General features: G+C 48.1%; 1 protein-coding gene across 1 annotated transcript in view; it reads left to right on the top strand.

Annotated features, from left to right (window-relative positions):
* SLC12A8 (solute carrier family 12 member 8) overlaps window positions 1-14,435 on the top strand; it is a 135,597-nt gene that overhangs the window by 10,501 nt on the left and 110,661 nt on the right. Inside the window, exons 2-3 of the mRNA XM_022567706.3 lie at window positions 8,647-8,793; window positions 13,510-13,701. Coding sequence (XP_022423414.2) covers window positions 8,647-8,793; window positions 13,510-13,701 — 339 coding nt within the window. The remainder of the gene's footprint in view (window positions 1-8,646; window positions 8,794-13,509; window positions 13,702-14,435) is intronic.

Raw genomic sequence — 14,435 nt, 5'->3', positions numbered from 1 at the left:
GCTCTTCTCTTGGCTGCCCTGGGCTGCTCTATCACTTGCTTTTTTTTTGCCCCTCCAAGCCCATCTGCAGGAATCTCTCCAAATGTCTGATCTGCTAGTAGCACTTGGTTTTTTCCCTTTCTAGTTATAACTATAGTTTCATACTTTAAAAAAAAACAACACATCTTTTCTGTCATTGTCATGGTAATTTGGAAGGTAGGAAAGTGCATATTCTGCTACCTTAAAAGAGGTGTCTAATGTCACTCTCTAAAGCACTTTGTATTCATTCATTCATTCATTTAACTAACACATTTAGTAAGTACCTGTTCCATGTTAGGCACTAGAGGTACAAGAGTGAACAAGCTGTTCTTTAAATATGTCTGGGCTTCTTTTAAAAAATAAAAATTGCTTTTACTATTTATTTATTTTTAAACTTTTGAAATTTTGATAACATTTCACACTTGTAGAAAGTCGCAGCAGTACAAACAACCGCCATATACTCTTGACTCAGATTTACCAGTTATTAACATTTTGTCCTTTTGCTTTATTATTTGTGTGCTCTCTCTATATATATACATATATTTCTATTCCATATATATAATATATATTTTAATACCTATTATATTCGATTATATATATATTTCTCCTGAACCATTTGGAACTAATTTGTAGACATCATGTCCCCTTATCCATAAATACTTCATGGTCTGTTTCCTGAGAATAGGACTTTTCTTTTACCTAACCACATTATATTTATCAAGATCAAGACCCTTAGGGAACTCCCTGGTCCAGTGGGTAGGACTCCACACTTTCATGGTCAAGGGCCTGGGTTCAACCCCTTGTCAGGGAACTAAGATCCCATAAGCCGCTTGGTGTGGTCAAATAAAATAAAATAAAATAAAATAACCATAGTCCATGCCTGGATGGCTGGACTATGGAATACTAAAAAAAAAAAATCAAGACATTTAACAGTGATAAATCCTATTATCTAATCCACAGTTTCACAGTCCACTTTTGCCGGTTATCTCACTTATATCCTGTAGCTTTTTCTCCCGGACTGGGAGCCAATCCAGCATCACGCAGTGCATTTAGTCATCACACCTCTCTAGTCTCATTTAATCTGGAATGGTTCCTTAGCCTTTCTTTGTCTTTCGTGATCTTGACGTTTTTTTGCAAAACACAGGCTAGTTTTTTTTGTAGAATATTTCTGAGTTTGGGACATGAACTCTCATGATTAGATTCAGGTTTTGCATTTTTGGCAGGAACCCATAGAATGATATTGTGTTCTTTTCCAGGCATCATATCAGGAGGGAGGTACAGGGTTTCCACTTGTCCCATTATTGGTAATGTTAACTTTGGTTACTTATTTAAGGTGGTGCCCATTAGGTTAATCCACTCTAAAGTTACTAATTTTCCCTTTGTAACTAATAAATAATTTGTTGGGGATACTTTGAGACTATGGAAATCTCCAGGTCCTCATCAGTTTTCTACCCATTAGCTTTAGCAAACATTGATGATTCTTGGCAGACTCAGTTATTACTGTGATGGTTGCAGAATGGTGATTTTCTAACATCATCATTTCTTCTACATATATTACTTGGTCTTCTATAAAGAAGAATTTTCCCTCCTTCCTCTTTAATTTATTCATTTGCTTATATCTGTATGGACTCAGATTCTTATTTTTTCCATGTGTATTCTATTGCGATTATTATTGATTTTGATGTTCAAATTGTTCCAGATTTGGCTAGTGGGTGCCCCTTCAGTCTGGCTTCTATGTCCTTATGACACCTCCTCATCATTTTTAGGAGCCCTTCCTTACTTTCTGGCACAAAATATTGTAGGCTTATTTTGTACTTTTTCTGCCCCAGCCCTGAATCAGCTATTTCTCCAAAGAGCTCTGGCTCCTTAAAGTGAGAAATGGTATTTAGAAACCAAGATCTGGGTGCTAGGTATGTTCATTGCTACTGGGGTGTCTTGACTTACAGACCCTTTAAGTAGACAGATATATATTTATATATATAGATATATAGATATGTATAGATATGTCTATATATATTAAAAACTATAAATTCAAACTGATACCTCTAATTCTAATTTATCACACTAGGGTTCATTCTTCTTTCCTCTTTTCTTAATTTTAACTGCCTTCTCCAACAGTGAGAAACTTGACTCCCAGTCGGTATATTTACTTATTTGCTTAGTCCTGCAATTCATGGAAAGTAGATTCAGGAGTGGTAACTCCTACCCCTGCAAAAAACAAACTTTCAATCTAGAATTTGTATTAGTTTGTAGTTAGTTATTTGTCTTTAGACTGAGAGCACATAGTCAAAGCACTATGTTCAAAAGTTAACTCTGGGGCTTCCCTGGTGGCGCAGTGGTTGAGAGTCTGCCTGCCGATGCAGGGGACACGGGTTCGTGCCCCGGTCCGGGAAGATCCCACATGCCGCAGACCGGCTGGGCCTGTGAGCCATGGCCGCTGAGCCTGCGTGTCCGGAGCCTGTGCTCCGCAACGGGAGAGGCCACAACGGTGAGAGGCCTGTGTACCGCAAAAAAAAAAAAAAAAAAAAGTTAACTCTGCTCAGTTTTTTCCACCTTCAGTGTGGTTATATTATTCATTAGAATTATAGTTAGGTTAATTTGTTTCTCTTTGCATTCTGTTTTAATTTTTCTCTCTCATCCTGTCGATTTGATTTGATTTTGTTTAATTTTGAGTATATAAAACATTGATGTGATTCCAAACGTCAAAAGTACTTAGTACATAAGCATCCTTAAATGGGTATAGTATTGTCTGATCCACTGAAGCACCTAGAAAAATAAATCTATTGCAGTTGATTTTTAGCTGGCTTGCCTGTTACTGGGGGAGGGCATTGGGGTCTGTGTTTCTCTTCCTGATGTTAAACTGAGGTAGACTGTCTAGTGGCAGCCTGAGTCTCGCAGGAGGGCTCTGTCCTTTTGCCAAGGAGGCTGGGAAGGGAAGGGGAAGCTCTTGTTTAGGTGGCCATGGCATCGCTGCTATGGGAATTTAGATCTGCTGGGTGCTGTCAGGTGCCCAGAGCATTGTGTCTTTGGGTTCTTCATTCTGAGCACAGAGGTGGCCGCTCTGTGGGGAATGAGCTGCTGTATAGCTCTGAGAGGCAGAGCTCGGGCAGGGGCCCCACCAACATCAACGCTGTCACAGCGTCCACGGGTCTTGCCACTCCTGGGCCTGTGTGGTTGCTTGACCAGGTTGTGCCTTGGGAGATTCCCGGCCTTGGACCGGGATGCACAAGATGGAAGAGCCACAGGTCAAGCACCGGGAACTACTGTTACGGAGACACTGGCTTTTGAACCTGTTCTGTGCAGAAGAGATCCGCACAGCCACGAAGATCTCACATTTCTAGGAGTGCCTAAATCAGTGCTGACCAAGCGTGCTGCCCAGATTCGAATCCAGGGAAATCAGGCTTCGACCACTCCATGTGGGTCCTGCGGAGCAGTTCCCATTACCAGCTTCAGTCAGGGTAGCAGAGCGCTCATCGGACACCCATTCTCGAACTCCTCGTACAATACAATAGGGCCAGCTGCCCCAGCGCTGGGACTGGGCAGGGGTTGGAGAGAGGCAGATTTCAGGCTGAACTGTAGAGCAAGGATTCACCTGAAACATGAGGATGAGGTACCAGGGCAGATAGAAGATGCACAGTCAGTAAGACTTCTCTTCTTTCCTTTCCTCCCAACTTTCCTGAAGAAATCCTCACCCCCATTTAAAACTGCCTGATGTGCTTCACGCTAACCAAAAAAACTTTCACGATTATCACCTCATCTAAACTGCGCAGCCCACCTCAAGGCAGGTATGTAGCTACTTGCACCGGATGCAGGCACCGCAGGCGGCTGCTGGCCCGTGGAGCCCTGCTGCCCCCCGCCCAGCCGCAGCTTGTGGCGCCTGTTCAGAGCCAGAGGAAAGGAACGCGGCACCCACTCTGCTCAGTGCGCCACAGTTCAGCAGCAGCTTGGGATGTTCTCTGATGTGCGAGTAATAATGAAATAATTAGCTTTCAGAAAGCAGGCTGCTGGAGCATGTGTGCGTGCTCCAGGTAGAACCAGTCTTTGGGAGGAAGGGGCAGGCTATGTCTTGCTCTGATCCGCTCCTGACCCAAGTGGGCAGAAGCAGAGTTTCTTACCAGTCTCCTTTCCTCCAGCTGCCAGGAGAGAGAATAGGTGTTTTCTCACATTTCAGATGTGTTCAGTAAGGCCTGGAGGGTGGCCTGTGGGAGGGCGGTGGCTGTTTGAGACAAGAGGCTCCTGGGTGGGAGCTCCCATCATTGCCTGTAGCAGAGCTTTTCTCTGTCTTACTCGGCTCCACTTGCTGGATGCAGGAAGTCACGTGTTTCCCACTCTGGACACATTTCAGGTGTGATTTCCCTGTCTTTCTAGATGCCCTGCTCGAGTGTGAAGATTCTCATGGGAGAAAGACTTCTACCTCTGAACTAAAACACCCACCAGGTGGCCGTGGTGTCTCCAGTGTGGGGTGCAGTCCTGGGCTTAGAGGGCCTGGCTCCTTGTTCTGGGAGGTTGGAAAGGAAAGCCCTAGCAACGAGCAGCGCACAGGTGCAATCACCCGTGGCCAGACTCCAAGTCTCTGTGCCCTGGAACCTGCCAAGTTGTCCCTGCCAGCCTGAGGGTCCTCAGGAAAGAGAGGAACCTGCCCCTTGAGGATGTTTGTGGTCCCCTTTCTGAGGGATTGCTTTGCCCCTCACTTTTCTGTCTCTTCTTTCTTAGTTTCCGCCCCCGCTTCCCAGTAGCCTCCATACTGGGCACAGCACACACCCTACTGCCACCTGCCTTTCCCCGCAACCTGTCATGCCTGTGTCGTAGAATGTTGAATGAGACCCTTGTTATTTTGGAGTTGATGACTGGGGCCCAAATCTGAAGACAATGAGGTTCTAAGAGAGTTATCAACAGTTGGTACCAAGCACAAGATAGCCCAGAACTGGCCCAACTGTCACCCCCTGTCACCCCAGCTATTCCACCTCCCTCTCCCTGGGCAACAGAAATGACTAGGGAGAGGCACAAAGGGAGAGTCTGTGAGCCACGGCCTTTGTGGGAGGGCACACATGAGACGAGATGAGCTTCCTTACCCTCCCATAAAGGAGGGGGTTTGGCATGCGGTCCCTGAGTGGGGGGGAGAAGCTGATATTCTGTCCTCCTATTGGATGTCTGCTTATGCTGCAGACATGGCTCTGCCCGCAGCCTATCTGCGCAAGAGCTGAAGGGGATCGGGGAGAGCTGGCAGGACAGACAGACAGCAGGGTTGGGGAGTAGCCAGTTGTGATACTGTGATTTATAATAAATAGATATTTGGCACAGAGCTCCTAAAACCCTTGGAATTTCCTAAGTGATAAGAGTGATAAGGTGTCTTGATATTCATAACAAATGCCTTCAGCCACCACTGGGTTTATATTAGCGAGGGGACTTTTAGAATCACCTAGGATGGAGGCTGGTTACAGAGGAACCAGCCATGTGATTGGAGGGTTGGAACTTTCAGGGTAGGGGAAAGGAGCTGGAGGTTAAATCAGTCACCAATGACCAGTGATTTAATCAATCATGCCTATGTGATGAAGCCTCCAGAAAAACCCAATAAAGAGGGTTTGGAGAGCTTCTGGGTTGGTGACCACGTGGAGATGGTGGGAGAGTGCTGTGCTGGGAGAGGGCGTGGACCTCAAGCCTTTCCCTAAACCCCCTCATCTAGTGGCTTCTGAGTCATATCCTTTCATAATAAGCTGGTAATCTAGTAAGTAAAATGTTTGTCTGAGTTCTGTGAGCCGCTCTAGCAAATTAACTGAACCCAAGACGGGGGTGGTGGGAACCTCTGATCAGTAGCCCGTGGGTCAGAAGCATAGTGACAACGTGGACTTGGGATTGGCATCTGAGGGGCAGTCTGGTAGGACTGAGCCCTTGACTGTGGGATGGCACTGTCTCTGGGCGGGCAGTGTCGGAGTTGTCTTGAACTATAGGACACCCACTGGTGTCAGAGAATTGCTTGGTGTAGGAGAAACCGCCCCCCACTGGCACTGGTGTCAGAATTGAGCCGGCCCGATGGTAGTTACTTTGCAAGGGAGCTGGTTTGAGCTGCCTGTCAGGCCGGTACTCTCCACAAGGCCAACCCTGGGGCAGTGCAGAAGGCTGAGGGTGTCCTGAAAGTGGGGAGGCTGGAGGGTGTGGTGGGCCAGGGAGAGGTGACTAGCATGGGCCCCGGGCTGGCGTCCTGTATTGATGTTGGCGGCAGCATGTCTGCGGGGGGGGCTGGGAATTGTCCCTTGGGGTCTCCCGAGTACCTATTTGTCATTTTATTCTAGGGTTCTCCATCTCATCCTAGCTCCCCTTTTTGGTGCTTTTGTTTCTTCTTCCTTTTCTCTCATTGGCTTATGTCTCTCTCTCTCTCTCAAAACATCAGGGCCCCAACCTTGGGTCAAACTTAGGTGTTTCTTGCCAGTATCAGATGAGCAGGGTTTGGGGAGACTTAGTTGTGTTCTTGTGTCACTTGGCAAGAAAAGGTATGTGCACTCCTCTAAATGTCCTGAAATAAACTGTCATGACTTGGGCACCAAACCCATTTCAAACCACGTATACCTTCACTTACACCTTTATTCTCAGGGTAAAGAGTCTCCTAAAGTTTCGGCCTCATTCATCTGTGAAGCACCTTTAAGGCTGATTTAGTCCAGTGAGATCCAGGGAGTGAAAAGCTTTTCATACCCCCATTAGGTAAATAAACAAATAAACAAAGCAGGTTTTACAGGGGAAATATGAAGGCTGTGATGACAGAGGAATACAGTTTCTAAAATCACAACAGGAATTTTAAGGGTAAAGCAGAGGTATTCACAATTAAGCGAAATCCAGGATGTTAGAAATTGCACCTGAAACATTGACATTTAGGAGAGAAAAGGGCCTGTGACCTGTGGTGCAGGTTTTACAGTCTGGGTTGGGGAATTCAAACCCCAACTGTGGACCTAGGCTGGTTGTGTCTCTTCTCCAGGGCTCGCTTTCCTCGGCTGGCTGTAGACAGGGGCCCTCTCCCTGCCTCGCTCCCGGGGTGACCTGAGCACCAAAGTGGGGAATTGATGTGGAAGCTGAAGGCGCTCCCTAAGTTATTACTCCTTGTTGCTGACAGTTGCTATTGTTATGACTGTTTCTAATAAATAGTAGGCCTGTAACAAGCCATGGTAGGAAGCGAACACAAGCAGAGACGGGAAGTTGGGCCAGGTCCTGAGTTTTGAGATTAGGATCCTAGAAAACAATCTTACTTACCACAAAGTCCCTTGGTACCATTTGTTCAAAGATAAGCATAGGTTGGCAGGGTCTTTGCTCTTAGCCAAGATCACTGTTCTCATGTTTATTGACTTTCAGGAGATTCCTCATTAGTGGTTTGCAAAAGACAGATGCACAGAGATATACAGAGATGGAAGGTGTTTCAGCTGGTGTCAGGAGCCCCCTGGCCCATCTGTCCTGCGTGGCTTCACTGATGGCCCTGATGATTTCTTGAGGCCCTTTTTTCATCTGTAGGTGTACGAGACAAGGGGGGAAGCTGGGATCCTCTCCTTTCGTTTTGACTGAGCATAGTTGGCCTCTGGCCTTGGTCCTAGATCATGAGCGCACCCATTGTTCTCAGCTGTTCAGGGCCTCTGCCCCTGACTCTGGACCTTAGATGTCCCCTGTCCCTTGACTTCTCTGCCATCTCCCTGAGGTTGTAGATCACATACGCGCACCAGTTAGACTTAGTGCACACAGTGGGTCTTAGTTGGGTGCCGCCCTTCCCCACCCCCAGGTGAGAATCATTTCATCACTGCTGCAGTAGTTTGAGGCCATTGGAAGAGTCCAGTGATGTCTGAATTTAGGTTAATTACTCAACCTGTGCAGGAGCAGTTCATCGTATGAGTGGCTACTGATTTTGTTTAAGATCGTTTTTAGTATTTCCATAAGGTTTAGTCTTTTTAGTGAAGAGTTTCTGTATGAGTGTACTGTAAGTGCCTTTGTTATTTTTGAATTGGAAAAATGAGGAAAGCATCTGTTTCACCACTTGTTAGCCTGTGATTCTAGACGACTGCCAAATGATGCCTTGGGATCCTGGGGTATGGGATGGAAGGGCACTTAGGGATCACCGTACCAGCCAGTGTTCAGTCAGGAACACAGAAACTGCCCTAGATTTTTTCAACAGAGGGAATTTAATACATAGAATTCATTACAGAAGTGTTAGAAGGGCCAGAGGAGAAAAAGGTAAAAGTAAAGGAAGGTTCCCCAAAGATTAGTAACTGCTGGAAGCTGCTCTTCCCACCAGGAAGGGAGAGACTGAAAGGGAGGATGGCGTCACCCGGAGCTCCTGACCGATGTCAGAGCTGGAGCCCAGCATCCCGCGCTCACCCGCATCCCAGTGGCTGGAACTCAGTCACGTGGCCACACCGCCTGTAAAGAGACTGGGAAATGCAGTCTCCCGAGTGGCCGGAAGGAAAGGGAACCGAGTTTGCTGAACAGCTTGTCTGGGCTGCGAATGGCGCAGGAATTGCTATGCACACAGCCCTGCAGGGCATGGCCCAACAGGAGAGCTTTAAAGCTGAGTTCTCCCAGCACCCACCTCCGTTCCCTCCCCGCTCCAGCCCTCCCCACTGCTGCTGAGCTGACTCCTGTGTGCCCTGTTTTCAGGAGGCTCTGGCCCAGCCCCAGCCCTGGTGGAAGATCCAGCTGTTCATATGGGAACCAGTGCTGTTCGGGACCTGGGATGGTGTGTTCACGTCCTGCATGATCAACATTTTTGGGGTTGTCCTTTTCTTGAGGACTGGCTGGCTGGTGGTGAGTGATGAGCTGGTGGCCGTGGAGCCTCCTGTGGGCCTGGGGCATGGAAAGCTCTGTCACCCTTGGGTATTCCACAGTGTAGTCAACAGATTCCTGAAGCACTGATGCTCCGGAAGCACAGAACAAGATCAAGTACCTGGAGTAGCTAGTATTGCTTTTTAAATGAGAATCCTGAGAACCTGGGCCTCAGACAGAGGTTCCTGTGGAAGCCTCACCATGGATGTACCTACAGGAATATGAGCACGGAAGTCAGGGCACGTTGTGGGTGGGACTAGAGGTGGGTCAGAGAGAGCAGGCTGATGGCAAGTTTGCCTCCAGTTTGTGACCCTCTCCAGCTTTCCCGGTGTTCTTTAACTCGTCTGATGCCCTGCCTGGAGAGGGGGAGGGGGAGGGGGAGGGGAGGGGGAGGGAGAGGGAGAAGAAATTGTAAAAACCTACGGTTCTCCTCCGTGCCTTTCTCCTTACTTTCACACGGAACACTTCACTTGACACTGCTGGTCACCAGATTTCTCCCCACATCAAGCAATTCTGTGGCACCAGCTGAGTGTCCTACAATGTAACTCAATTCTGACACTACCTGGAGAGAGCATCAGATCCCACAGGTTAAGGGCTCCATCCCATAAAGCTGCCCCCACCCACTTCAGCTGCCAATCACAAGTCCAGGTTGTCACCTATGCTTCTGACCGAGGCTGTGCATCCGGGGTTCCCACGACCCACCCCCATTCCCACGACCCACGCCCCCCCCCAGATTCCATTAATTTGCTAGAGCAGCAGGGAAACACTTATTTATGTTTATTAGCTTATTAAAGGATTATGATCAAGACAGATGAAGAGATACCTAGGGCAAGGTCTGCAAAGGTCCCGAGAGCAGGAACTTCTGTCCCCGTGGAGTCGGGGGGCATCACTCTCCTGGTATGTGGCTATGTTCACCCACCTGGAAGCTTTCCAACCCCATTCTTTGGGGATTTTTATAGCAGCTTCATCACACATGATCAATTATTAACTCCATTTCTAGCCCCTCTCCCCTCTCTAGAGAAGTGTGCATATGTGTGTTGGGGGTGGTGCTGGTGAAAACTCCAAGCTTCTAATCGCGGCTTGGTCTTTCTGGTGACCAGCCCCCATCCAGCAGCCCACTGACAGCGACCTCGTTAGAACAAAAGATGCTCCTTGTGTTTTTAATCGCTTAGGAATTTACAAGGGTTTTAGGAGCCCCGTGTCAGGGATGGGGTCAAAGACAAATGTTAGAACAAGAGATGCTTCTAGTGCTCTTGTCACTTAAGAAATGACAAGGTTTCAGGAGCTCTGTGCCAGGAACCAGGTGCAGAGACCAAGTTGACCCTTGAACAACATGGGTTTGAACTGCACGGTCCACTTATGCTCAGGTTTTTTTCAATAAATAATACAGTACTGCACGGTCCACGGTTGGTTGAATCCGTGGAAGGGAAACTGCAGATAGGAAGAGCTGACAATGGGACTTGAGCATCCGCAGATTTTGGTATCCAAGACCAGTCCCGGAATTAATCCCCTGTGGATACCTAGGGACGGCTGTATATATTTTCTATCATCTCATGGAGGCAGAGAGAGAGAGGGGTATGTGTTTATGGTAAGAAATTGGCTCTATGATTTTGGGGGCTGGCAAGTCCCAAATCTGTAGGATAAGTGAGATGCAGGTAGGAATAGATGTTGCAGTTTTTTGAGTCCAAAACCTAGAAACTCAGGCAGAACTACTATGTTGCAATCTGGAGACCAAATTCCTTCTTCTTCGGGAAGCCTCAGTCTTTGCTTTTAAGGCCTTCAACTGATTGCATGAGAACCACCCACATTATGGAGGGTAATTTCCTTTACTTAAAGTCAGCTGATTGTGGGACTTCCCTGGCGGTCCAGCGGTTAAGACTCCACGCTTCCAATGCAGGGGCCGCGGGTTCCATCCCTGGTCAGGGAACTAAGATCCCCCATGCCACGTGGCGTGGCCAAAAGATAAAAGAAAAAAAAGAAGTCAACTGATTGTACATGTTAATCCCATCTTAAAAATACATTTACAGCAACTTCTAGACTAGTGTTTGATTAAACAACTGGTCACCATAATCTAGCCAAGTTGGCACATAAAGTTAACCATCACATCTGCAAATTCCAGGGGATGAAGCTTCACTGTTGTGGGGTGTGTGGGGTTCTTAGTCCTCTTAGGAGGCCTGGTTGAGGCCACACCTTCCTCAGCTCTTGCTCTACTCCGTACCCAGGCCCTTAGCTCAGGGTTCAGCCTTAGCCATAGCCAGGATGGGTCTGAAAGTTTTCTTTATTAATGTGTGGAAAGTTTAGAGCAAGGTTAGCAACCTCTCTGGTGTGGGTGTCTCTCATACTCCTCCCAAACTTACAGGGGCCCCCACTTCCAAAAACACAAATCCTCCAGCTCAGATGCCTTGTCCTGGCAGCCATTCTCAGGCTTCTGGGATCAACCTCCGATTTTTCCCCTTCCCGGACGCCACCCCACTGCCCAGCACCTCTCCAGCCTGTGTCCAGGGGAGGCCCAGCAACCTGACTGCTGTGGCAGAGGAAGGCCTGGCACTGACAGCCTGGGCCCCTGGGCTCTGCCTCATGCAGGGGCTGCTTGTGGAACGGTGGAAGGAGAGAGGGGTAAGCGCTCTCTATTTCTATTCTTAAATCTTAGGGCCTCCTCTTAACCCTCTCGCTGGGTGACTTTTTTGGGAAATGGCTATCCAGAAGTGTCAGTCCCATCCCCAAAGTGAAGTACAAGTTGTGTTAATTATTTATTGCTGCACAAGAAATTATCCCAACACTTAGCGGCTTAAAGCAACAAATATGTGTTATCTTGTCATTACTGTGGTTCAGGGATCCAGGAGCAACTTAGCTGGGTGCCTCTGGCTCAGGGTTTCTCATGGGGTTGCAGCCAAGCTGTCAGTCAGGGCTGCACTCTCACCGGGAGGCTCCGCTGGCAGAGGGTCTGTTTCCAGGATCACTTGTGAGGTTGTTGTCAGGCTTTGTCACGTGGGCCTCTTCATAGGGTTGCCTCAGTAACTGCAGCTGGCTTCCCCCAGGGCCAGCAACCTAAGAGAGAGGGAGGGAGCAAGTGCCCAAGATGAAAGCCACGGTCTCCTCGTACACTCATCTCAAAAGTGACATCCCATCACTTCTGCGGGGCTCTGCTCATTAAAAGTGAGTCACTCCATCCAGCCCCCGCTCAAGGGGAGCAGATTACACAAGGGCACGAATGCCAGGAGGTGGGGACCACTGGGACCATCTTTGAGGCTGCTACCACACAAATACATCCTTTTGTCCTAAAATGATCTCTCCTTTTCAATTCTGACATTAGTTTTACCTGAAAAATCATATTTGAACATGGAAAGAAAGGTAAATGTGAAATGCCAAAAATAAGGTAGAGCTTCTAGAGGATAGCATAAAATTAAAATAAGTAGAGGTCATGCCCAAGTCATTTTTAAATAGAAAATATTAATCCTAAAGAATAATTTGGCAGCATATTTATAATTTGGAAAACGTTAAAGTGGCAATTTTGGTATGAAAACTTAAAGACTGGTACAGACTTTTAAAAATTATCCCATGTAGACAATTTAAAAGCACGAACAAAGGAAGAAAATAGTAATTATATAAGTTCATTAAAAATATAAAAACAGCAAAATAAGTAACTGAATAAAGCATAACTGAATATAACCTAATTCTTTAGGTCCCATATAGTCTACCGTGGCGAACTTTAGATCCAGTTTTTCCCCTTCTCTATCAACAGAATCATAATTTTGCTTGGTATGACATTACTCTCAGCTGAAAATCCAACAGATTAACAAATACAGTAATCCCACTTCATTCTCCAACCTCCATCTAAATATCAGTAGATGTCAAAATAGAAATAAAATATTTACCCCTTTTTCTCCCCCCTCCCCATGCTTCGCTACTCATTTATAAAAGGTCTTTCATATAAATAAACCAATTTTTCAATGCAGTGAACTTCTAAACGTTCAAATAACTTGCAGGTGATAAGCATTTTTAAATGTCAGAAGTGCGAGAAGAGAGTAGATGCAGCATGGGCGGCAAGAGTGCTGTGCACACAAATGAAAGAGAAATGGGGAAAGCAAGGAAAAAAACCCCCAAACCTAATCCTGCTCTCTTGGCAGCCCAGAGGTAAAGACGGGCTTTGGAACAAGACTCAGTGTGATAAGTGCTGTGATAAGCACTAAGTCCTGGGTACTACTGGAGCCAGAGGAAGGCTCCCAGGGACGGCTTCCTGCAGGAGGAAACTCTAACCCCTGTCTTGAGGGATGCGTTGGAGTGAACCTGCCAAGGAAGAGGAACGGGCAGAAAGGCATTCCAGGCAGGGGATCCGCATGGGTGGGTGGGTGTGTGTGTGGGGGGGCAAGGGGGCACGTGACTTCACGCTGGGGCGCCGCGTGCGTCTGGGGGAGGGCTGTCGGCAGAGGGATGAGGGGGCCTGGGGAGGTGGAGAGGGGAGAGACCAGGAGGGGCTTCAAGAGGGTATGGCATGGCTTCGACTTGACATTGTCGGCGCTGCGAAGTCTCTTAAGAGTTTGCTGCGGGGACACTACATTCATCTGGAATCCCTTCCAGGCCTTACTCCTGTGGCCCTTTGTCCTTGTCCAGCGGGCCCACCCCCGGGGGCGTGGGAGCGGTGGGCAGTGCTCCCTCCGTGCCCTAACCCTGACCTGGCTCCTTGCTCTTCCGCTGCAGGGAAACACGGGAGTGCTCGTGGGTGTGTTTCTGGTGTCCTTCGTCGCCCTGGTGGCCCTGGTCACAGTGCTGTCCGGCATCGGGGTTGGGGAGCACTGCGACGTGGGCACCGGCGGCGTCTACTCCATGATCGCGGCGGTCCTCGGTGGGCAGACCGGAGGCGCCATCGGGCTGCTGTACGTGTTTGGACAGGTGAGGCCACTGGCCAATGGAATCGCTTACCTTGCCTTGCTTTCTGCCACCTTCTTCTCATCCACGTTCCCCTCTGACCTGGTGACAGGCAAGAGGGCAGTTGCGGGGAGCTCATAGTGGAACCAAGCTCATAGTCCAGGGCCCTGACCCTTAGTCCAGGGCTCCGTCCTTTCCACCCCCTTTGCCTCTGGAGTCCTGCTTCCACCAGGGAGCTGGGTCTGGGCTGGGACCATCCTTACAGACTGTTCTAGGGAGGGGAGTGCACAGCAGTGGCCGGAGCCGGGGTGGCAGCTGGGTGGCCCGGTCCCGGGGGCACTTTTACACTGAAAAGGGGACATTTTGCCTGTGCCAAGGACTTCCTTAGAAGCAGGCTGCTCTCAAATGAACCGGAGCTCTAGACGCATTGATAGCTTGATGGCCTGAACAGGGAGGCTGAAAGCCCCTGTGTGGATGCTCTGTCTGAGAAGGAGAATACTAATGTGGACGGAGGCCCTCGGAAAACCACTGAGTAGGGAGAAGTACTGAAGCGTGTTTAGCTAAAACACAGGGACGGTGACCTAATGCTGAGGAAGCAAATGCGGACATTAAGAAGCAGCTCTTTGTAAGCACTTCTTGGACTGAAAAAGGCTTTAATGATGGTGCAAAGGGTGGTGGGTGGCTGAAAAAACAGTTAAAAGAATCTGTCTGAGTAAGAGTACAAGAGTCTCCTCAAAGAAAGTGTCGGTCTGTTTCTT

This window comes from Delphinapterus leucas, chromosome 4 (genome assembly GCF_059928025.1).
Source record: "Delphinapterus leucas isolate spDelLeu-1000000601 "Yukka" chromosome 4, BTC_Dleu_Yukka2, whole genome shotgun sequence".
NCBI classification, from domain to species: domain Eukaryota; kingdom Metazoa; phylum Chordata; class Mammalia; order Artiodactyla; family Monodontidae; genus Delphinapterus; species Delphinapterus leucas.
Note: the sequence above shows the minus strand (reverse complement) of the source record. Positions and strands in the feature narration are given on the sequence as shown.